This window comes from Saccopteryx leptura, chromosome 2 (assembly GCF_036850995.1).
Source record: "Saccopteryx leptura isolate mSacLep1 chromosome 2, mSacLep1_pri_phased_curated, whole genome shotgun sequence".
Classification (NCBI taxonomy): Eukaryota; Metazoa; Chordata; class Mammalia; order Chiroptera; family Emballonuridae; genus Saccopteryx; species Saccopteryx leptura.
The window spans coordinates 236,051,238-236,075,413 of record NC_089504.1 but is presented as its reverse complement, the minus strand read 5'-3'; the positions used below and the strand labels follow the sequence as shown (position 1 = coordinate 236,075,413).

Genomic DNA, 24,176 nt, shown 5'->3' with positions numbered 1-24,176 from the left:
ATAGGGCCTCCGTTTGCTGACCTCTCCCAGGCAAAGGTGCCAGACCACACTCCTGGACCCCTAGGCCCATGCTGAGCACACTTCCTCCCATGACAGGGCCATGGAGGAGAATGTTCCAGGCTGGAGGCAGGAAGTCTTCAGAACAAGATGGCCTGGAGTGAATGGGGCTGTTGGGCAGCCAGCGAGGGACCTGGGCGGGGCTGCCCCTGGCCAGATGTGCTCAGGGCCTCAGCGCTGCTCAGGGCTTGAACAGATGGGACAGGAAAAGTCTGGGAAGGTGACCTGGAGCTACAGCCTCCTGGTGTCTCCAGCTTATCCAACATTCCTTAGCATTAGATCCTGTCCTGAGCAGTTCCGGAGAAGGCTAGTGCCCTGCCCAGTCCTCCTCGGACCCTAAAATAGCGGACTGCTCTGAGGGAGCAGCAGGGACACAGATCTCCCTTTCTCCTTTCTGAATATTAATAAGTAATTGTGATTGTGACAGGCACTGTATCAAACAATTCACCAGCCTTGTTTTCTCGAATCCTCGTGATTCTCAGAGCCAGCTGCTACAGATGAGGAGTCTGAGGTTCAGAGAGGTGAAGTAACCTGTGCAAGGTCACACAGCCTGCACGGGCTGGAGTCGGGATGGAAGCCTCACTCTGAGTCATACGTATCATGATTCCAGGCAAAAACCAGGAGAGGAGGAGCCAGGAGCCCAGCCTGTAGCTCCTGACTCTACTCCTTGCTTACTTGCTGGGTAATTTCTGGAACGATCACAAAACTTATTTGAATCAGTTTGCTCATCTGTGAAATGGGAACAAGGGGGAAGTGTCATCATTTGAGACCCAACAAGAGGCTGGCTCTTTTGCTAAGTGCATCCCATCAGTCACTTCCCTTTATCTTCATGGGATGTAGAGTCATCTCTATGGTCCAGAAAGCCTATCTCCTTGTGACACTTTAATGCCCTGGGCTGACAGAGGTGAGTCAATAGCTTGATTTCAAGTGAGGAGTTACAAGTTGAAAAATGCTTTGCAGAGGCTCTTGCAGAGGATGTGGGGATGCCAGGCAGGGAGAGGATGTGGGGATGCCAGGCAGGGAGATGGGGCCAAACTGAGGTGGAGGAGCTGTAGCCACGGCTTCCTCATCCGGCCAGGGCAGCGTCTGGTCTGGGAGGAGGCGGCTGGGAGGGACCGCTGACTATGGCCTGGCTCCCATGCCTCCTCGGCTTCCAGACACCCCTACGTTCATCTCTGAGCTCCATTGGCTTCCTGAAACACAGCCCGTTGCTTTGGTTCAGAATCTGCAAACTGGATTCAACCTGGCTCTCTTCCACTGTGGGACAGATTGTTACTGGTTCTCACAGATACAACACTGTCTGATTTTTCTGTACAAACATTTGTAGGGTACCTACTGTGCCCCGGGCCCTGTGTCCCTATCAAATTATGATGTGCTCACAATAACTCTAGGAGAAAGAAGTAATATCAGCCCTATTTTACAGATGAGCACACTGAGGTAATTTGTCCACATCCATTGAACTAAGAAGGGCCCTTGAACCTGGACTTCCAAATGTGAGCTCCTTTGGCCACTAGGTAGCATGGAGGGGGGACAAGTCTGAAACAACCTTGTCACAAGGACCCCAGACTTGCTCATGGCATGGTGGTGGGGAGACTTATAAGTAAACTTTGAACCTCCAGAGACCTTAAGCCTGTAAGGAGTACCAAGAGATCATTTCATCCAGACTCCTTGATTTAGTGAAAGGAGGGTTTTATTACTGCCATTGTATAGGTGACTTAACTACGACTCAGAGAGGTCAAGCAACTTGCTCATGGTCACACAGCATGGCAGTGAGCCACACTGTCTTTTTATAGGCTCAGTGTTGGAAATAGACACTTGCCCCTTTCAACTATGGCATTTTTTAAAGCTGGAAGGAGGCCTTTGATGCCATCAACTCCAATCTCCTTGTCACTGAACAGGGGACCTGGCTTTTCAGGTCTATGTAGGGTCAGCAGGTAGGGTGAGGGTTCTTGACTTCTTGAAGGAAAAATTCACAAATTTCAGCCCAGGGGATTTTGAGAGTGCAAGTTTTAAAGCTGGGGACAGTGAAACAAGGAGGGGCCTAGAATAGAAGCAGTAACAGGAGAGCCTACGCTGGGAAGTTGAGAAAAGAGGCCTTGGAGACAGGTTCAGGGGGTCAGCCCAGAACCAGCTGCCGCCGCCCACCGCTCCCCTGGTTGCATGTCTGGTGGGGACCCTTCAGGTTTAGGAGATGCATGCCTGTCGGGGAAGGAGAAGAGAAGGGGAAGGGGAAGCATGTTCCTGGGAGGGAAAACTCACGAGGTCCTTTTTCTTGAGGGTTTTTAAAGACTGGGAGTCTAAAGAAGGTCTTAAGGGAGATCCCAATAGAATATTCACCAGCGCCTCCAGATGTGCCCTTTCAGGACTGTGGTCTCTACTGATTGGTCAGCCCCAGGGTAGGGGTCATTTGTCACTGCAGCTGGTCCTGGTGTCACCCACCTGGTTTGGCTGCTTTCTGAGCCTGGAGCTGAAATACAACTGAGACCTACGTGCTGTCTCTAAGGTGGTGACCTTCTGTATCAGGCTGTAAATGTCTCGGCCAGTTTGTTCTGCTATCTGTCTCAGTTGCATCATTCCACTTGCTGAGAAGTTTTCCTAGCTTCTTCCTCCCCCGCCTTACTTGTTTTACTGAGGCCCCAGAGGGTCAGGAATTTATCTAAGAACATTTGCCAAATACAGCCTGCAGGCTATCAAAGAAAGAGCACTCAATTCCCAATATGGATTCAAATCCCACCTTTGCCTCTCAGTGGCTGCACAACCCTGGGTAAGACTCTTAACTTTGCTGGGCCTCAGGTTCCTTGGCTCTAAAATGGGCATAATAATAACCTCCATCCCACAGGGTTGGTGTGAGGTGACACACAGAAGGTACTTACCAGAACCCTGGCGCACATAGTAGGTGCTCAATAAAATATTGTTATTTTGGTAGTTATAAATATTAGTTAGCCCTGACATTCTGAAATTCAAAGCTCCTTACTAGGATGTCTGACTGGGTCTCATGTACCGACCTAGGGTTCTGTGTGAGTTCAGGGCCCTGGTGAGGTTCTCATTCATCTGACAGAGCAATAGGGACGGAAGGAGGGAGGGAGCAATGCCTGGATCTCAGCTTCCTTGATATTCTCTCCCACAGGACATGGCAGCCCCATTGATGGGGACAGCTGCTTTGGGTGCCACCTCCCAGGTGTCTCACGGTGCCAGGAGGAGAAGACATGCTCTGGGGCATATCCAAAGCAGCCTGGCCCTCAGGGCAGATGGTGAGCTGTGCAGGCCTGGATGTAGGGGGCAGGGTCCCAGACAATGACTTCTCAGGGTGCACCCAGAAGCCCCTCAGAATCTAGGCTCCAAGTCCACACTGAGCAGGACACCTAGCACATGCCATGGACTGGCTCCCAGCTTGGGGTGACAGTGACCACCACAGGCAGCTATCACAGACCACGTCCTGGGTGGCTCACGTGAACGCCCCCAGTGCCTGCCGCCTGCCAGACTTGTCGTACGCGTAGCTGAGGATAACTTGCGTGAGTGGACACAAAGCTGCCTCTAGGGGATTAAGTGAACAGGGTACTAGGCCTCCCAGGCCTGTGAGATATAAGAGAGGGGGAATATTTGTTTACAGGCTCCTTCCCGGGGCTGGGGCAGTGTTTATGGGGAGAGGGACAGGCTGTCTGCCTGATGGCTTTGGACACAAGCTGAGCAGCTGAGAGGACATGTAGTGTTTGTATGTTGGATCCATTGTTGGGGCCCAAATGGCTTTCTGTCCTGGAAGAAGAGATGTCTCTCCGAACATTCCTCCTGCTGGATGCCTTCTGTAGCTGGGAATGGTTGCTGGGTCTGTAATAAAATAGCGGGGTTGGGATTGCAAATTGCTGTTCGTATGCTACCTGTGCCCTGGTGGGGGCTGGGGCCAGGGTCAAGCCTTGGCTTTGTCCTAGGGTGGGCAGGGGCCAGACAGCTTGGGCCTTAGAGACTTTGGGAAGGATTTGGTATTATTCTGAGGATAAGAGGAGCAGCTGAGAACTTTGAAGCAGGAAGTAACGCAATGTGCTCTGCATTTTAAGAAGATCTCTTCAGCTACTAGGTGGAAAATCAGATCATAGCGGAGGCAAGAGACTGACTGGTTAGGGGCCTATGGTGGTCATCCAGGGAGCTGTGCAGGGGACTGTGGGTAGGGTTTCACAGACATGGGGTGAGGGAGGAGGAAGTGAGGACAGTCTGGGCCCTCCCTCCGGATCTCAGCAGGAAACAAACTGCCCACTCAGATGGGGTGACTGATAAGAGCTTAGGCAAGGCAGGGCTTAGAAAGGGCTGGGCAGTATAGGGGATAACGCAGAAAGGTCTAAGACACTAGGAGACTTTCCTGCCCAAGGCTGAGGGTTGGAGGACAGTGGTTCCCGCCACCCAGCGAGCATAGCTGTGGCCAACTGATGGAGACCCCGCAGAGAGGAAGGAAGGAAGGAGAACAAACACCTGACCCCGCTCTCCTGCTGCCCTGCTAGGGGTCAGAGGGCGAGGAGTCTGTGATGTCACTCCTAGAAGTCAGCCTGTAGAGCATAGAACAGCAGGTAGTGGATTTGGGAACAGAACACAGGGGAGGAAAAAGTGGCATTCTCTGGGGCAGGGGGATGCCAGGCATTGGCATAGATATTTGGGGTCTCCTGCTTCTGTGCTCTCACTGGTGACCGGAGGTTGCTGGGGTGTCTGCCTCTGAGCAGATGGGCTGTCCAGGTCCGGGAGCATAAGCTCCCGGCATTGCCAACCCCTGCAGAGCCCTACGCTCTCACACGCCCCATCTCCACCGACAGAAAGTGGGACAGTCGTCAGGCCGCCAGCGCCTTCTCGTCCCGCTGCAGTGACTCAGTGTGCACTCCCGAGTGTGGGCGTGAGACCAGGGAGGAAATTCTCTCCCAACACAGAGCTAATTCCGTCCCAGGGCTGGCGGCCAGGCCCGCCGCTGGACCGTCAGCTGGCGCTGTGCGGTTTTGAGGTTCCTGAGTCTCTTGGAGCTGGGACCCAGGGACTGGAACCTCTGAGGTATCTCCTGGGGCCGACTGTGGGGGCTGGGAGGCCCCCCAGGCTCTGTCCCGAAGTGAGAAACTGGGGGATGGGGCCAGCTGGGGGACTCTGGCAGCAGGCAGACCTCTGGACGGACAGTTGGTGGCTGGGTCTGGGGGAACTGGGGACATAGCTGAAGAGGGAAGGACATCTGTGACCGAGAGTGTGGTGTCTAGAAGGCCCCCGTAGGTCTCAGCTGCTGGCCAAGGCTGTGATTGTGGACGAGGAGAGGCAGCGAAGGTTTGGAGGTCAGAGAGTCCTGGGTTCACATCCCGAGCTGACATTTGAAGGCTGTGTGAGCCTGGGCCGGTCACTGCGCCTCGCCGAGTGAGCTCCCGTTTACAGTGAGAAGACTGCGTGGCCAGGCATAAGGTGTGGGAGAGTTCCAGGCTCTGGAGTTCCAGGCTCTGGAGATACACCTGCCACACACCAGACGGCCCAGGGTCCTCTTCTGTGTGGCGTAGGGAGGTTCACTTGCCCTCTCTTCTCAGTTTCCCCAGCTACAAAATGGGATGCTCTTCCAGGGGCCTCCCAGCCCCTAAGAGCCTTTCTGAGGCCAAGAGAGATGGAGGAGAGGCATCAGGGCCCGGCCGCCCAGCCGGGCTGTCAGGGTGGGCTGTGGGGGCGGTGGCAGATGGGGGCGGTGGCAGATGGGGACAGGAGCCAGGCCGGACACTGGGGAAGAGCCTCCAGTTTCCCTGATAGGCTCCCACGCCCACGGCGGCCCTGATAAGGCGCCTGCACTGGGTCTGGGGCTGGGACCAGGACAAGGTTAGCGGCAATCTGTGCCCAGAGAGCAGCGGCTGGAGAGGGCAGTGAGGTTGCTGGTGGTAGGCCGTCCTGGTTCCCAGGTGAGTGATGTGGGCAAAGGGAGGGGCTGCTCAGCGACTCAGAGTGGGGTGGCGAGAGAAGGAGGGACAGGGGGACTCCATGGAAGAGAGAGTGAGACATGGAACAGCATGGACAGAGACAGGGAGAGATAGGCAGAGAGCATGAGACAAGAGACAGAGGAGAGACATGAATAGACACACAGACAGACAGACAGGGACAGAAAGGGAGCAAGTCCTTTGCAGACTCAAGGTGCCCATTTGCCCACGGGACCTGGCCAGTGACACAGAGAAGCAGAAGGCACACCTCTGCTGCCCAGATGCCTCTCAGCCCTGCCATTTCCAGAGCCTGTGGGGACACAGGCAGGCAGGCCTGCAGGCAGTTACAGGAGGTGGAGTCCTGGATTCATAGGACCTGGGTTCAAATCCCTGCACTGCCACTAACTAGGCATGTGACCTCAGGCAAGTGACCCTCCTTGCCCTTGGTAAATCAGTTAGTACTGATGACAGGGCCTTGCAGGGCCAGTGGAAGGTCCAGGTGAGAAGAGGCGTGTCTGCTGCACCTCAGCCTCCTCGCTAGGGCCCAGCAGCAGTGGGCTCCATACACCCTTGAAGGGTAGCTGAACGAATGAATCCTGCTTCCTAAGGACTTTTCCCAGAGCTTCTGGAATCATGACACATTCCTATTCAGGCCGCTAACTAGAGGCAGAGGGGCTTGGGGGAAAATCCCAGGGAACTGGGAGTCTCGTCTTGCCCCATCTGTAAAATGCACATCCAGAATCCTACCAGAATGATCTTTTGGAGGCTCTGGGGAGGTTCCACTGGGACAAAGACCAGAGGATTCTGGAACATTCCAAGGAGGCGAAGCAGTGAACAAGGAGAGAGAGTGGGTTTGGCAGTTCGGCAGGTTCTGAGCTTTCTCCTCAGTTCAGAATGACTAATTTGATCTGCCTTGCTCACCTGAGTTACCTGTGTGACCTTGGGCACCTTACCCTCCCTGGGCCTCAGTTTCCCCATCTGTAACAGTGCTTAGAACTGCGCCTGCAATGCAGTTGGGGCTATAGACATGGTTGTTTAACAAAATTAAGCAAAGAATGTCTGCCTGAGGTTTTTGCTCTCTGCAGCGGGAGGAACCAGATGTGACCTTGAGCCCTGGTCCATCCCTTCCCCGGCAAGGGTCTGTGGTGGTGCGGGCAGGGCACCATCATCAGTGGCAGGGTCTTCTGCCTGGTGACCATCTGGTCCCTGGCAGGGGCTGGGCTCGCCAAAGAGGTGTCAGGGCCTTGGCCACCGCCTCGCCACCTCTCACTGGGCTGATGCTGTGACGTCCTCGGCTCCTCAGGTCCACTCCTGGCCTGTGGGGCTGGGGCTCTGAAGGCCCCTGGGACAAGGTCAAGGCTGCTTGTTTGGCCCTTGGCCTGCCCAGTGTGGCTTCATCGGGGATTCACTGGGCCAGACACTGCCCACACATAAACCCCAGGCAGCGGATGGGGGTGTCTGTTTGTTTGCTTTGGGTTTTTCTGGACATCGGGAGGGGAGGGGGGCTGACATAATAACACTCCTCCGTCTGCACTATCCCTCGCCTCTGGAAGCCCCCGCACTTGTCTTATTTTCTTTCTTCACTGCGTTCATTTCCTCTCAGCCCCCTTGTCTACTCCACCCCCCTCCCATTTCCGCTCCCACGGAACCATTCTAATTCGTGCGTGCTGCTGCTTTTGCACGTGTGTTTCCGAGGGACTGAAGTGCTGTTAGGGGAGGTGGTTTCAAGATGCTCCCGATCGTTGCCGTCTGTGCGTCTGTGTGCTAGATAATCTGTTGCTTCTAACAGCTGCATAGCGTTCGCCCGTCCTCTCTCGCAGCGTTGGCAGGAGTTGCCTGAGTTTCCTGGATCCTTGACCATTTCTTGTACACGATCTCCCTGGTAACCTGAACCTGCGACTCTGTGGGAGGAACCCACACCCCCCCAGGATAGGGGGGAGGGGTAGAAATACTCAGCCTCCTTGAATGTGACCTCCACTGTTCCCTAAGCCCCCAGCATGAGACAAGGCCACCTCTGTACCCTTGCCCAGCCTCCTCCTCTTCTTAATTCTACTTTTTCCACTCCCTTCCCCATTTTTCCTGGAACATTTTCTTAATAAATCACTTTTGCAGGAATCCTTATGTGAGGCTTGCTTCTGGAGGTCCGGAGCCAAGGGGTGCCCCTGAAAACACTACCCAGGAGCACCCCGGTACCCAGTCCTCTGGGGGGCTGCGAGGGGCACAGGGGTGCTCGGGCCCACACAGTGCGGCACGAGAGCCTGTGCCCAAGCCCGCCAAGCCGAGGGGTATCTATGCCTGCTTTCTAGTCCTGGCCACAGTCTGGTGGGCACAGAGTGTCATCTGGTTGTGATTCTCACTTGCATGTCTTTGAGCATCAATCTGTCACATGCCTGGGTTTGGGGGTTTCCCTCTGTAAATTAACTGTTTATATCATTTACCCATTTTTCTGTTGGGGTTTTCTGTTTGGATCGGTGAGAAGGAGTTCCTTGTACTTTCTAGATGGCCATTCCTTGTTGAGGTTTAGAAATCGTTAATCTCATGTGTGTGCGTACGTGCATGTGTGTGTGTGTGTGTGTGTGTGTGGCTCATTATAAGGACAGGGTATAGGCCCCAGCATGGGCCAGGCCTTGGGCAGAGAGCTGGAGAATGACACCCAAACCCAGAGTGAGTGATCTGGAGGAACCACAGGTAGCAATGCTAAGTTATCGTGATAATGACAAGGACATAGGTGTTACAGGTTAAATTGTGTCTTCTCCCCACCCCACCCCCCACATTTATATGTTGACATCCTAACCTCCAGTGCTTCAGAATGTGACTGTATTTGGAGATAGGGCCTTCAAAGCGGTGATTAGGGTAAAATGAGGTCACTAGGATGGGCCCTAATCTAATCTGACTGATATCCTTATAAGAAGAGGAGATTAGGACACACACACAGAGGGATGACCATATGAGGACACAGGGAGAAGACAGCCATTGACAGGCCAAGGAGAGAGGCCCTAGGAGAAATCCGTCCTGCCAACACCTTGATCTTGGACTTTCCGTCTCCAGCACTGTGAAAAATGAAGTCTATTCTCGTCTCCCGGTCTGCGGTGCTTGATTGTATAGCAGTCCAAACTCACTGACACAGCAGGCATCCATCAAGCTCTGTTTCTGAAGCCTTGGAGAGAAGGATGCCACCCCCCTTGCAGGGCTTGTTTGGGGACAGTCTGTAGCAACATTTTTAGTGGGCTGGGCACCTGCCACGTAGTAAGTGCCCAATAAATTATGATGCCAGTATAGTAAGACACTTTCTGGTTGACTGCTTACAGTGTGCCAGGCCCTGAGCTGGGGGCCGGGGAAGAGTGAACATCTATTATCTAGCAGGCCTTTTATGGGACGTGGCCTGCGGGAGTGGGTAGGAGATGGTCAGCCTCAGAGGAGAGGCTTGGGGAGCTGGACAGAGTGGTGTGAAGGAGGCAGGAGGGGTCAGCACCCGGTGCTAATAGAAAACTCTGATGGACACTCCTTACAGAGATAGAGCCACCACTGACAACATGGATGACGAAACAGTAATAGTGGCCTTATACTCTGCAGCAGTGCAAAGCGCTTCACTTTACCTCCTGTGCCTTGGTGTTCCCATCTGAAAATGGGTATAGTCATGTCCCAGCCCCAGAAGATTGTCACGAGGACTGGGTAAGACATATGCAAAGTATGTGGCCCATTGTCCAACACACAGGATGCGCTTAATTAATTATCAGTGGAGAACTTTTCCATGTGCCAGGCAGTGCCCAAGCGCTTAACAAACACCCTTTATTCAATCATCACAACAGTCCTAGGAGCTTGATCCTTGGGTGAGCCCAATGGCATTAGCCCCTGTGTTGAAATTGAGCTTCAGAGAGGGCTAAGCAAAGGGCCTTCGTCTGTTCGGCTGCTATAACGGAATACAAAGGACTGGGTGGCTTAGACAGCAAGTACTTATTTCTCCTAATTCTGGAGGCTGGGAAGAGCAAGGTCAAGGTGCTGGTGGATTGGGTGGCTGGGAACCTGCTTCCTGGTTCATGCGCTGTGTCCTCACATGGTGAATAGGCAAGCGAGCTTTCTGGCACTAATGCCATTCCTGAGGGCTCCACCTTCATGTCCCAATCACCTCCCAGAGATACCACTTCCCAACACCATTGCACTAGGGCAGGGGTCCCCAAACTTTTTACACAGGGGGCCAGTTCACTGTCCCTCAGACCGTTGGAGGGCCGGACTATAAAAAAAAACTACGAACAAATTCCTATGCACACTGCACATATCTTATTTTAAAGTAAAAAAAAAAAACAACCAAAAGCAATGCAAAAACCTGCAGACCAGCAAGGTTAATAAACTTGCTGCCTTTGACCTGCAAATGTCATTCAGAGCTTCCTTGTGGCCACATCAAAAAGGGAAATGTGACCAGTTGTAGAACTTAAAGGATCAAAAATGAGGAAGCAGCTCAGTTTCTCAGGGGAAGCAGTGTTGTTTCTTAAGACAGGGCACTTTTCTCAAATAGGGGTTTCACAAGGGCACCCGAAGAGAGGCAGGGGTCAGCGGCATTGACCAGGACTTACACAGCATTGCAGGTGTGACATGCATGTAACCTCTAAGGAAAGGTGGAGGGAATCCTGGGAAGTGGCTCGGAGAAGGCATGTCCATGGAGGATTAAGAACATGATGAAGGTCTGGGCTCTCAGGGTTCAAGGCTGAGCTGTAGGGGACTTAGAGGGGTGGAACTGGGGGCTGCTGGTCCATCAGGAAAGCAGAGGGAGCACAAGACTTTTCACTTGGGATCCTTGAAAGTCAGGCCCTGGAATCAGACTTCCCAGCTGTATGGTCTCAGCCAAGATGCTTCACCTCTCTGGACCTCAGTTTTCTTATCTGCAAACTAATCCTTGCAGGGCTGTTGGGAGCATTGCATGGAGCTTGCATGCCAGTGTTGAGTGCTCAAAGAAATGTTACCTAGGTGTATACATATATTACACATGTATAGTTATAGATACTTTTTTTTCATAAGCTTCCTGGTTGTGGAGGGTTTAAGAAATACATAGCTAGAATTTTATAGCTCTTTACAATTTACAATTGGCAAAGAATTCATTCTCATTTCACATGACCCTCCCCACAACATGAGGGAGGGGTTCTTACCCCCTGTTGGAGGGATGAGGTGACTGGAGCTTAGAGAAGCAAAATCCTTGCCCTTATTGCCCTTGACCTGCCCTTGAACCCAGAGCTGGGAGATAAGTGGGCAGCATGCACTGGTCACTGGTCTTCTGGCCTTCCTGGCCCCTCCCACCTTCCCAGGCTAAGGACATTTTAGGAGGGAGATAAGAGTGGAAGCCTGAGAAATAATAATAATGATATAAAAATAACAAGAACAGTAATGATAACAATAGCAACATAGTGCTCACTCAGTTATAGTGCTGTTCTAAGTACTTTGCATGTGACCTGTAATCCTCTTAACCATTCCAAACTATAGTATTCAGATCATGCCCATTTTATAGGTAAGACAACTGAGATGCGCGGAAGGTGACTGACTTGCTCAAGGTCATAGGAAGTTAATACAGACCAAGGATTTGAATGCTGGCAGATTGGCTGGGCCTCGGGATCTGTGTCCTTGGCCATTCAGCCCAGTACTACTCGGCCTGGGGCAGACACAAACTCAGGATAGGAGGGGGACATATGTGGGGACAGAATGGAGGCCAAATGCAAACCTGTGACTGCCCCCCCCCCTCCAGGGAGAGCCTAGGGACTGGGGTGGGGGAAGGACACATACCAAATGGAGACACTCAGTTCTCAGGATGAGGGGTGAGGGGTGAACTGTAGACATGCCCAGAAGATGTCAGCGCCACCCTGTGCTGGCCCAGCCTGGCCCCCATTCAGAGATGAAAAGACGTGGCCTCTGACCCTGAGCTGCTCCCAGCCCAGCGGGAGAGCCAGACATGACGTTATCTGTGTCCCCAGAGCATCTCCGCAGACGCTGCAGTGCCAAGTGCTCGGTCCTGAGTGCCCCTTCCTTTTCACCCTCCTCTGCGGCTCAGACACCCCCAGCAGCACTGCCAAGAAGGGGGCATGCTGGGAGCGGGAGCTCTCCCACCTCCCTCCTTCCCTCATCTTAACTGGTGGCCGTCCTTTAAAGCTCAGCTGATGGGATAAAAGCAGCCTCATGGGGCTCTAGGGAAGCCTACCCCGGGAAGCCTCAGACTCCCAGGCTGGGGAACACCCGTCCTCGGGGCTCTCTGAGCACTCCCTCTGCCTGGTGCCATGCAACTGGCTGTGAGCTCCTGGGAGTACCGTTCCTTCATCATTTCCCTCTTCCTGCTGGGAACTGAGGCGAGGACTGGAGCCCGGGCAGCTTTTCCTGCTAGACAAGCCATTTCCTCGTCCCTGGGGCCTGCACGGCCTGGCACCGGCGATGTGGACACGGTCATGTATTCCTCAAGGAGGCACTCAGTGTCTGTCATCAGATCATGATATGGGGGCAGCATGGAGTGATGGTAAGAGCCCAGGTTCTGCAGATCGGGTTCAAATCCCGGCTCTGCCAGCTCCCGCCTGGATGCCCTGGGTGAGGGTCTCTGTCGCCCTCAGCCTCGCTGGTGGCCCTCATAGGCTAAAGCAAGCCCACTTGTGTTACATGCTCATCAGCACAGTCCTGGCATTTATTATTATTATGAACACTAGTCACATTTCCCCTAGTTAAGGAGGGGCAGCTGCAATGTCTCCTTCTCTCCCCATTCCAGTGCCCCAGGAAGCCCTGGGGACCCCTTACTGGGCACCTTTGGAATTTGCTCCCAGCCTGCAGCACAGGATGACACCCAAGTTTAAACTCTGAATCCCTGGAGCCCAGAGTCCTAAATGGAATTTTACAAGTAGTTCCTATTTAATAACAGCAAAAGAGCCCAGTGGATAGCCCAGTGGTGGCGCAGTGGATAGAACGTTGGACTGGGATGCAGAAGGCCCCAGGTTCGAGACCCCGAGGTCGCCAGCTTGAGCGTGGGCTCAACTGGTTTGGCAAAGCTCACCAGGCTTGGACCCAAGGTCGCTGGCTCAAGCAAGGGGTTACTCGGTCTGCTGAAGGCCCACAGTCAAGGCACATATGAGAAGCAATCAATGATCAACTAAGACTAAGATGTCGCAACAAAAAACTGATGATTGATGCTTCTCATCTCTCTCTGTTCCTGTCTGTCTGTCCCTATCTATCCCTCTCTCTGACTCTCTGTCTATGTAAAACAACAACAACAACAAAAACCCAGCAAAAGATGACTTTTATGCAATAAGACAGAACCTCTAATCTGTGATGGATCAGCAATAAATTAAGATGGAGTAAAGTGGAGTTATTGATAATGAAGCATCGCTTGGCAGTCTCGCCAGGCTGAGACTGCTCTGGGCAGGTCCTCTTCTGTCTTCTGAGTACCCATTGTGGCTGGAATGGTGCTTTCTAGTCCTGCCCTGGAAGTGTTTGCCTCGAGTCATCTGCACGCTCCCCTGCGCCCATCCCTGACTCAGCTTCTTATTTATGGAGAAGCTATGGTGGGGAAATGGGGTTCGGGATGAAGGGTCCAGCGGTTGATCCAGGTTCAGGGGGCTCCACTCCTTCCCAGCTGAGTAACCTCGGGCACGTCACTTCACCTCTGCAAGCCTCGGCTTCCTTTTCTGTAAACTGGGAGTAACGACAATAAATTCTTTCTCTGGCTCTGAGTCCACCTACCATTGTGGCTCTCAGACCAGGATCCACCTGCTATCTCCTTGTTCTTCCCTGCAGGAGTTTCCAGCTGCTCACAGAAGCTGATTGGTCGAGGACCCACACTGGAGAGCTTTGGACACTGTAACAGTGAACGGTGAGGGACTCTCGGGGCTTGAACTCATATCTCCAAAGGGCACCAGTGCGGGTCACTGACAATGTGGGAGCACTGCATGGCTGTCCCCTGGGTCTTGGAAACATGGTTGGAACCAAGTTCATGGCTCTATTCACCTCCTCTTCATTGCACTTGGCATTGTTGAGGTTTTTCCACGATTAAGGAACTTTTTGATGAATGTCTCCCCTCATTAGACTGTAAGGGGGAGGGGAGGGCCCCAGAGAGGCAGCAAAACACGGTTGTCTAGAGGATAGATTCTGAAGTTGGGTTGACTCTCAGCTGTATGACCTTGGGCGAGTGACTTAAGCTCTCTGTGCCTGTTTCCTCATCTGTGAAACAGGGTTCATAACTTTCCTACCTCGCTGAGCTTTTGTGAGGATGGAGAGAGTTCATGTCAAGCCTTCAGAATAGTACCTGTGGTATGTAAGAGGCGCTGGACAGCTATTTGTTTAAGAAATAAAACAGCAAAGCGGGAAGTAAACTGCGGAAGTGTTCTTTGTCGTTGCCAAGGAGATCAATGTCGGTCTTGCTGGTATTGATTAACCTCTTAAAGCCAGTTCCAGTCAAGGTACCTCTAACGACCCCTGTGTCCCCTTGCAGAGAATGGAGTACAAGGATTATTACAACACCTCCTACTCCTATGATGATGACTATTCTGACGATTTTGACCCCATCATGGTCGTGGAGGAGTTTCATCCCTCAAAAAGCAGTGTGTTCACGATCTTACTAGTGGTGGTCTACAGCGTCATCTGTTTCCTCGGCATCCTGGGCAACGGCTTGGTGATCTTCATCACCACCTGCAAGATGAAGAAGACGGTGAACACCGTCTGGTTTCTCAACTTAGCCATCGCAGATTTCCTGTTCAACGTCTTCCTTCCGATCCACATCACCTATGCCGCCATGGACTACCACTGGGTTTTTGGGACGGCCATGTGCAAGATCAGCAACTTCCTGCTCATTCACAACATGTTCACCAGCGTCTTCCTGTTGACTGTCATCAGCTTTGACCGCTGCGTCTCTGTGCTCTTCCCTGTCTGGTCCCAGAACCATCGCAGCATCCGGCTGGCCTACGTGGCCTGCGTGGTTATCTGGCTCCTGGCCTTTTTCTTGAGTTCCCCGTCCCTTGTGTTCCGGGACACAGCCTTTAAGCATGGGAGGATATACTGCTTCAACAACTTCAGCCTATCAGCGGATAGCTCTTCCCCGTCGCTCGCTCACCCCGAAATGGACCGTGTAGTGTTCAGCCGGCACGTGGCCGTGAATGTCACGCGCTTCCTCTGCGGCTTTCTGATCCCGGTCCTCATCATCACAGCCTGCTACTTCACCATCGTCTGCAAGCTCCGGCGCAACCGCCTGGCCAAGAGCAAGAAGCCCTTCAAAATCATCGTGACCATCATCATCACCTTCTTCCTTTGCTGGTGCCCCTTCCACACCCTCTTCCTCCTGGAACTCTATCACACCTCTGTGCCTCAGTCCGTCTTCAGCTTGGGTTTGCCCCTGGCCACTGCCATCGCCATCGCCAACAGCTGCATGAACCCCATTCTGTATGTCTTCATGGGTCAGGACTTCAAGAAGTTCAAGGTAGCCCTCTTCTCCCGCCTGGTCAATGCTCTGAGTGAAGACACCGGCCACTCCTCTTACCCCAGCCACAGGAGCTTTACCAAGATGTCATCGATAAACGAGAGGTCTTTGATGAACGAGAAGGAGACTGGCATGCTCTGAGCCTTTCCTGAAGACCCCAATGGACATGCCCAACTTTGGCGTCCAAAGCTATGCTTTCTCAAGACCGTGGTAGGAACCTTGTCAGTACCCATCAATACCTACTATATTTTGCACGGGGCTAAACCGTGTTTGAGCCGGGGATCCAGAGCCAGGAGTCTCTTTCTCCCAGGGACATGAAGGACATGCCATGCTGTGTGGCTCACAGCCTTGCGCCAGCATCCTGTGCCTCTTGGGAGACCAGCCTTGACTGATGCAAAGCCAAAAAGGGAAAATTCTCAAAGGCACTGCCATGAACTGTGATCAGTACAAGACAGAGATTATGCCACCTACTGTGCGCTCCCCAGTAATGACACACTTTACAGGGTTCATTCCTGGTGTGAGCAGAGACGGTCAGAACAAACCAGTGTAATACAGATCACGCCTCTCCCTACATTCCTACCCATTCAATAGCCAGTCAGAAATCCCACTACACAAGCCATTTCTCTGGGTTACGTGTGGAAACGCACAGGTTACCTGGGAAAGGAAGGTGACATGGGAACCCATGAACTCCCAGGACCATGCATTTGGCTTTCAGATCACCTGGGAAGACAGAACAGGTTCTGGGGGCCATGTGGGCTCTTTGTGAGGGCAAGACAGGCAGGGCACAATGAGGACTTGGGAAGGAACGGAGAAATAAGAGGAAAGAAACTTCAATGGGCACTGCACGAGGCAGCTCACCCTGGAACTCCCCAGGGTGATGGTGCTGTAGTTATTTTGAGGGTAGGGGTGGTGCTAGCCTTTACCCCAATCCCTGTTCTCACTGTGCACTTGTTCCTGGGGTGGGGGCAGCTTCACCAGCAGCGCTCACCCCATCTCAGTGGTTCCTTGCTCCTTCCCTGTTGTTTGGCTCTGGCTGGAGCCGCTCAGAATAGAACACTACAGGGCAAGAGATGAGTAAGGAGGACTTTTCCTCTTCCTCCTCGACTAACCCAAAGCCTTGCTAGAGACTAGTCCAAAGTCAGCTTCAGGAAGTGACCAGGGAGTGCCTCATGGGCTGGTGAGTGGGTCTAAGGGCTCGGTCACTGAACTCGAAAGCTGAGTCTGGAGCCTGTCTCCTTGAACTCTGCTTCTGGGTGCAGGTCATGGAGTGGCCGAGGGCACAGGGCTCCTGTGAGCAGCCACGTTGCCCTTTCTCATCTAGTACAACACCTTCCTGTGCTACAGGGTCATTATCCCACTGACAAATGACAAAGCAACTCGCCCAACAGCACGCAGCTAGTCAGAGGCTCTGCCTGGTCCTATAGAGAGAACATATCTACTGAGACTATTCTAGATGATCCTGGCAGCCTACATGTATTTAGCACTTCCTATGATAAGCACTTTCCATGTGTTATGTTATGTATTCCTCACGACTTCCCTGAGTTAGGAGCAATTACATATGACTTCCTTTTACATAGGAAGCATCTGAGGCTCAGGGAGGTTCAGTAACTCGCCAGCTGGTTTGTGTCGGAGTCTGGATTTGAACCTCGGTCCCTCTCTGGCTCAAATAAGGTGGCAGAGTCTTAAGGTTTTGAGAGGGGCTAGGGGTTTGGACCCTACATATATATTCCTCTGCAGGTTAATATAAACATCTTAATGGCCTTTAAGTCAGCTTTGCAAACAGTTTTCACAAATGACCCAACATGGCAAAGAAAATGCTGTTGGCCTCGGCTTTTTTGACACCCATCTACACAGTGCCCACATGGCTCCCCCTCCTGCACCTCTGAGACCTCAGGGAAGGCAGTGGGGACAGAGGCCTGGCTGGAGGCAGCCCCTCGTGGACCCGAGGCCGTTTGGTCTCCAAGGGTCTGCATTCTGTTCTCCTTCAAGTCCCTTCAGCTTGAAGCCAGTTCTCCAACAAGAACAGATGTAATGTCTACACAGCACAGGGCCAGCTCCTGAAGCCAGGGCTGTTTGGAATCACACTTCATTGAGAGACAAACAGTTCCGTCACTTGTCGGGTGGTTGCGTTTATGACGAGCCAGCTCTGAATTGATCCCAAGCCGCAGCACCTGACGGCTGTAAGCAGTCTGCACTCAGTTTCAGAGCAAAAGGGGGGGGGTCTTTTAATATTGCCCAGTACCCCTGTCACCCCCTCCCCAACTTCACAGGTGAAGCAACTGAGGCACAAGATGGCGTGGGACGTGTTCCAGGTCCCAGAGACGGTCATCAGCTCGTTGGGCCTCAGTTGGGCCTCTGGGACGGGGCCGCTTCCTCCGCTCGGCTCCTCGCCAGGCTGGGCCAGGGGAGCCAGGAAATTGTTTTGTCATTGAGAAAGCTGATGAACAGGAGCAGAATCCAAACCAGCTGTTCTCCTCCTTCGGGTCAGGCCTCCTTTGTTTCTGGCTGCCCCGCCAGCCTTCCTGTTCTGACTGTCGTGTCCCAGCAGATGCTCAAAGGCCACCATGACTGCCCCTTTCGGTCTTGTCCCTCCAGCTTCTTCTGAGGACCGCCACCGGTCACACAGGGTCCACACTGTGCACGCTGTGTTCACTTGCATTACTCCACAGGCAGCAAGCTCACCTTGTGCCCTGGAGCCCTTGCTCAGGGGCCAGAATCCGGCTGATGGGGTCTCAGTGCTATCTCCTGGGTGGGGAGGGTGAGAGGGGGTTGGGCAGAAGGCAGAGAGAACTCCAGAAAAGATGGTGTTTGAGGATGGGGTGGGGGTTGAGGGACAGGAGGGAGAAGGGAGCACAGAGGAAATGGAGAATATGATGAAGAAAAGAAATCTGGCATTTATTGAGCATCTACTCTGTGCAGTCTTAAAATCTCATCACACCCTCAAAATGGTCCTGTGAGGAGATGACCATCAGACCCATGTGGGGGAGGCAGCAGGCGAGGTTCGGATTGCGGACCTCACTCGTTCAGGGTCACACAGCTAATAAATGATGGAGCTAGGCTTTGCAGCAGGTCTGCTGCCTGGGCTCCCGGCTACTTCAGCTGGGGAGGGGGGTGGGACTGAGAGGAGACAAGAGGGAGGGGCTAAGAAGGGGAGATGGACAAGGAAGGAGTTTTGCTTAATCCTGAGCCCAGAGTCCGCTCTGGGGACTCAGGGGCCGGGATGGGTGGGAGAAGATAGAATCCAAGAGCGAGAGTCCCGGGGCTCTTCTAACTCATCTCGCTCAGGCCTTTTCCATTTCACAGATGAGGGAGCAGAGGTTTTGAGAGCTGCCCTCTGAGAAATCTGCAAAGGGATGAGGTACCTACTTGGCTTGGATGGAAGTCATCAGTGATTCCCGACTCCTGCCACTGGCACCTCTCCCGAACTTGCCTAACCTTGAGAGAAGTGGACTACTGGAGAGAGAGTTAAAAGCTCCCCGAGCTTTCTCAGGGGAGTGGTTAGTGGGAAACCAACCCAGGGATGATTCAGCTGTACAGAGGCCTCGGTGTGTTGCTTTATTGACGGAAATTAATTGTAAATATTATTCAAATTTACCTCCCAGTGCACAATTATATTTCTCAGGGGAGCCCTCTGAGCACATAATAAAGCCCTATAAATAATACATATATTAACCTACAAAGAACAGAGGCATATTAATGCTGCAACCTCGCATCGTGGCGGTGGGGAGTTTATGCAGACAAGACGCCCAGTGCTTGGACATTGGTTTAACCTTTGAGGTTACAAGTCCTGTCCTGGGGAATCTTCCAGAAGTCTCTGCCCCTAGGAGCTGGGGATACCCTAGGCACGTCAGCCAGCCACTGCCCTAGAGACCCGGGCAATGGGCCGCGGGTGTGAGGAGAGCATGGGTGAAGAGAGGAGGAAGCACCAGTCTATAAGACTCAAAGCTTCAACAATAGCAAGACCAAGGTACTCTTAATTGAGCAAGTCCAAGGTTGGGGCACCCTCCGAGCACTTTACTTTCATTATGTCACTGAATCCTACCACAGCCTTTGTAGCAGGGACCATCACCATCTCCACAGACAGATGAGGGAGTGGGGGTTCAGAAAGGTGAAGTAACTTGCCCAACATCACACAGCTAATAAGTGACAGAGCTGGGATTCCACCCCCAGTATGTTTGACTTTAAAGCTGTCCTCTGAGGAGACTGCTCCATGGAACAAGGGAGGCACGCATCAGAATCTCCAGGGTCAGACTTTGAGAGGTGGACAGGAGGAAGTGGTGTCTGGGTGTGTTTGTCACTTCCCCACAGCCCGGGGAATCTTAGGATTTTTGAGTTTAGAAGATACTCTACTTCATCAAATCCATATCTTTCCATTCCCCCATTTTACAGATGGTGAAACTGAGGCTTCCCCCCCTTTTTTCTTTGGAAATAAGATTGGGACCTCCTACCTCACTGATGGCTGTGGGAAGAGATATTTATGAACATGCTCATGGGAGATGCTTTTAAAGCACCATCACTCTAGAGACCTGGGCATTCACCAAGCCACCTTCTTCACTTCTTAGTTTGTTGACAAGGGCTTTGGTGAGGATTGGCCCTGAAGGACCCAGCCCAAGATCTGAGAGTAACTGGGGAGTTTCTAGCAGAAACCTGGCTGAAAAGGAGGCAGGAGATCTTGGGAAAACCTGGTACAGGGCATAAACACACTGTTTGGGGGGGGGGGTGTCACAAACTTGACCCTTTAAAATGGTCCTGGATATAGGTGACAGTTACTTTATATTTTGATCTAGGTGGATCTGTCACTTTCTTTATATGTAAAAAACCATTTGTCTGTATGTATATGATGAATGCACTTGCTATAACCAGTTATGCCTCAATAAATGGATTTTTAAGAGTAAAATAATTCATGATGCCTGCAGGAATGACTGCTTACTTCCTTTGGGGCTCTGGACAGAATCAGGTCTGGGGGCTTCTCTCTCATTCAAAAGAATAACAGAGCCCTGGCTGGCTGCATCAATGGATGTAGCATTATCCCAGCATACCAAGGTTGTGGGTTCGATTCTCAGTTATGGCATGGGCGAGAAGCAACCAAAGAGTACACAACTAAATGGAAAAACTAAGAGCAACAATGAGTTGATGCTTCTCTCTCTGTCTGTCTTTCTCCCCTTCCTCACTCTCAAATCAATGGGAAAAAAATATCATAGAGAGACAGGGTCCTTGCATGGTCTATCCAAAGAGTGTCAAGAAGAACTGAGCCCTACCAGGGGTCACCCCAGCCCTGTCCACTGACTCAAAAGTCCTTTAATGGTTATGACACAAGATCATATGGGCTCAGGATCAGACCACCTGGGCTGGAATCCCAGCTCCATCATTTACATCAACTAAGGTTAGGGCTAGAATTAGGCTCTATGACCTTGGTAAGCTACTCAACCTCTCCAAAGCCTCAGTTTTATCATCTGTAAAATGGATACGATAAGAATTGGCTAGCCTGGCCTTTTGGTGGCACATTGGATGGAAGGTTGACCTGGAGCGTTGAGGTGGCCGGTTCGAAATCCTGGGCTTGCCTGGTCAAGGTGCATACAACAAGCAATCAATGAACAGCTAGAGTAAAGCACCTACTTCTTGTTATCCCCCACTCTGTAAAATTAATAAATAAAATCTTTAAAACAAACACATACGTTGGTGGGAATGTAAAGTAGTACAACCATTATGGAAGAAAGTATGGTGGTTCCTCAAAAAATTGAAAATAGAACTACCTTATGACCCAGCAATCCCTCTACTGGGTATATACCCCCAAAACTCAGAAACATTGATACGTAAAGACACATGCAGCCCCATGTTCATTGCAGCATTGTTCACAGTGGCCAGGACATGGAAACAACCAAAAAGCCCATCAATAGATGACTGGATAAAGAAGATGTGGCACATATACACTATGGAATACTACTCAGCCATAAGAAATGATGACATCGCATCATTTACAGCAAAATGGTGGGATCTTGATAACATTATACGAAGTGAAATAATTAAATCAGAAAAAACCGGGAACTGCATTATTCCATACGTAAGTGGGACATAAAAGTGAAACTAAGAGACATTGATAAGAGTGTGGTGGTTACGGGGGGAGGGGGGAAAGAGAGAGGGAAAGGGGGAGGGGGAGGGGCACAAAGAAAACTAGATAGAAGGTGACAGAGGACAATCTGACTTTGGGTGATGGGTATGCAACATAATTGAATGACAAGATAATCTGGACATGTTATCTTTGAATATATGTATCCTGATTTATTGATGTCGCCCCATTAAAAAAATAAAATTATTAAAAAATAAAATAAAATAAAATAAAAAACAAACAAACACATACGAAAAGAATTTCCCACTCACAGGGTTGCTATGAGGGTAAAACGAGATGCCACGTGCAAGCATTTAGCAGATGCTGGGCTCACATGCACCGCTTCCTTTCACTTAGATGGGGATCAGCCTCTCACTGGTGTCCCCACTTCCAGGCTTGCCCCTGCAACCCGCTCTACATGAAGCAGCCCAAGTGAGCTTCCGTCACAAAGCATGAGCACCCAAACTCCACACTGTGACTGACAGCCCCAAGAGGATCAGGACGGCTTCGAACATCCTCACCACATGCTGGTCCCCAGCCAGATGAGCCTGCCGGCTCCTCAGAAACAGACAGGTCGACAACCACGGCAGCAGCACTGACACACCCAAGGCTGCCCCGCCTCAGCAGTGTGCAGGTGCTGTTCCTTTTGTTCCCGGACCACTGTTTGCATGACTCCTTCTCCTCCAGGTCTCAGCTCAAGTGTCACCTCCTCAGAGAGGTCCTTTTTGACCTGTCCCCCCACTTTAAGTAGCCCTCACCCCATTCACTCACTGCCTATTAAGGTTCCTTTTTTGTTTCCATTACAGTACTTTGTGCTGTCTGGAAAGAATTTTGTTTATCTATGTGTTTAGGTTCCTTAAGCTTGTCCCCCCGACTCATTGGTGAGCTCTACCAAGGACAGGAACCATCTCTGCCTTACTCACCTCTGTAGCCCCTGCACCCAGAGCACTGCTTAGCGCAGAAAAAGTGCTCATACATTTTTCTGATGAATGAATGAAAAAATAACCATAGGCTGATTTATCATCGCCCTCGAGTTTCATGACAAGCACTATTATGCTACACCATTTGTAAAATATTTTCATATATTTTTTCCATATTGGTGGAATTTGGGAAGGGTAGGATTATCCCCATTTTACAGACATGGACACTGAGGCCCCAGGTCACTTAGTTGGAAGTGGAGAAGCCACAGTTCTTTCCGCTGGACCATCAGGAACAGTCACACCCGAAGGAGATTTCCATTAATCACACACCAAGGAGGTTTCTCCTCCCTCGGCCTTTTATTTTCCCTTCATCTGATTAACTGCAGCCTGAAGAATCAAGAAACCAGATGCCTCCTTCCCCCTCCTCCCTCCCCTCCTATTGTTTTGTAGTTCTTTTCCGGCCCAGGACTCTATTAAGGATTTGGCTGGTACAACTGTGACGACCACAAACTTCCTGTGTTTATCCTTCCACTTTGAAATCATGGATGGAGCAATCCACTGGGTGCCAGCCAGGTCTCTGGGCACTGGGTGATGCCATGGCAGAAAGCACAGCCAGACACCTGACACCCAGGTATCCCCTGGGCCCAGATGCCTAGTTCTGGGAGAGGCAAAACCCAGGATTAAATTTTCCCTGGTTTCCATCATGCAGATGTTTGGCGCCCATAGAGCAAACATCTGGATGGCTGAATAAGTTTCTGGCATCCAGTGGTGTCTCTCAGATGCTGGTGTCAAGGAGCTGGGGACATGGATAGGAAGGGGGCTCTCAGCCTTGGCTGGTGGCTGTGAATAGCCTATGAGCCCTTGGTTGATGGCAGGCAGGTTACAATGTTCCAGGCCACCAGCCAGTCTCCAGTGCTTTCTTCTTCCAGGGAAGGTCACTGGTGCAAGGATTTCAGGCGGCCGGAGGCGATTTTATGTATATTCTGTCCTACGACATTTTTATCCACTTTCTAATCAGGTCACCAAATGTTCCCCTATATAGTGCTGATTATTCAAGTGATGGCCTCAGAGACCTAGCGGAAGTACTCGTTTATTTAGTCATGCCCTGTTGATGGATAGCTAGGTAGTTTTCTTTTCAGAAGTATTATTGTTGTTGTTGTTGCTATAATTCCCCAGTGCATTCTCCCTGGAGAAGCCACACTAGAGCCAAGCTTCTGAAGTCTGACACTCCAGCCCCGAGAAGCCGGTAGATCTGACCAGCCTGCCCACCAGCCCAGTGTCTAGGTCCCTGCACCCCACTGTGCCCTTGGAGCAGAGGCACGAGCTCTTTGGAGTTCTTCAGAAGAGGTCAACCAGCTCAGGAAAGGGGCTTGGGGCAGTGGGCAGGGATCACACACACAAGATCTGAGCAAATTATCTTTCCTTGCTGAGCCTTAGTTTCCCCATCCGTAAAACTGGGAGTATCAGAGAAACGCTTTCTGGGATTGCATGAGGATTCAAGAAAATAATCCATGCACAGAGCTTCCCACAGCAGCTGGAAAATATTATGTGCTTACAAGGTTGCTAGCTCTCACAGTTGTAATGTTTTATTGCATTTTTTTTTTCTCTTACTGGAGCAACAAGAGCTGCATTTGCTCTGTTACCTCTGGGGCCGTGCCTAATCCACGCCACTGATTTAGGAGGCTGCACAAATCTGCCTAAATTATGTATCGAGGTTGCACAATGAATGCTTGCTACAATTCGGATGTGTG

The 24,176-nt window shown here is 51.6% G+C and overlaps 1 protein-coding gene across 9 annotated transcripts in view; it reads left to right on the top strand.

Annotated features, from left to right (window-relative positions):
• CMKLR1 (chemerin chemokine-like receptor 1) overlaps positions 1–20,299 on the top strand; it is a 47,261-nt gene extending 26,962 nt beyond the window's left edge. For 6 of the 9 annotated variants that reach the window (XM_066370647.1, XM_066370653.1, XM_066370648.1 and 3 more), the window contains exons 2-3: positions 13,725–13,800; positions 14,419–20,299. In XM_066370647.1, coding sequence (XP_066226744.1) covers positions 14,422–15,540 — 1,119 coding nt within the window. In that variant the 5' untranslated portion in view covers positions 13,725–13,800; positions 14,419–14,421 and the 3' untranslated portion in view covers positions 15,541–20,299. Of the gene's footprint in view, positions 1–5,012; positions 5,083–5,682; positions 5,955–13,724; positions 13,801–14,418 lie in introns of those variants that run through there. The other 3 variants (XM_066370655.1, XM_066370650.1, XM_066370656.1) reach the window with 3 other exon arrangements.
• The last annotated feature ends 3,877 nt before the right edge of the window (positions 20,300–24,176 follow it).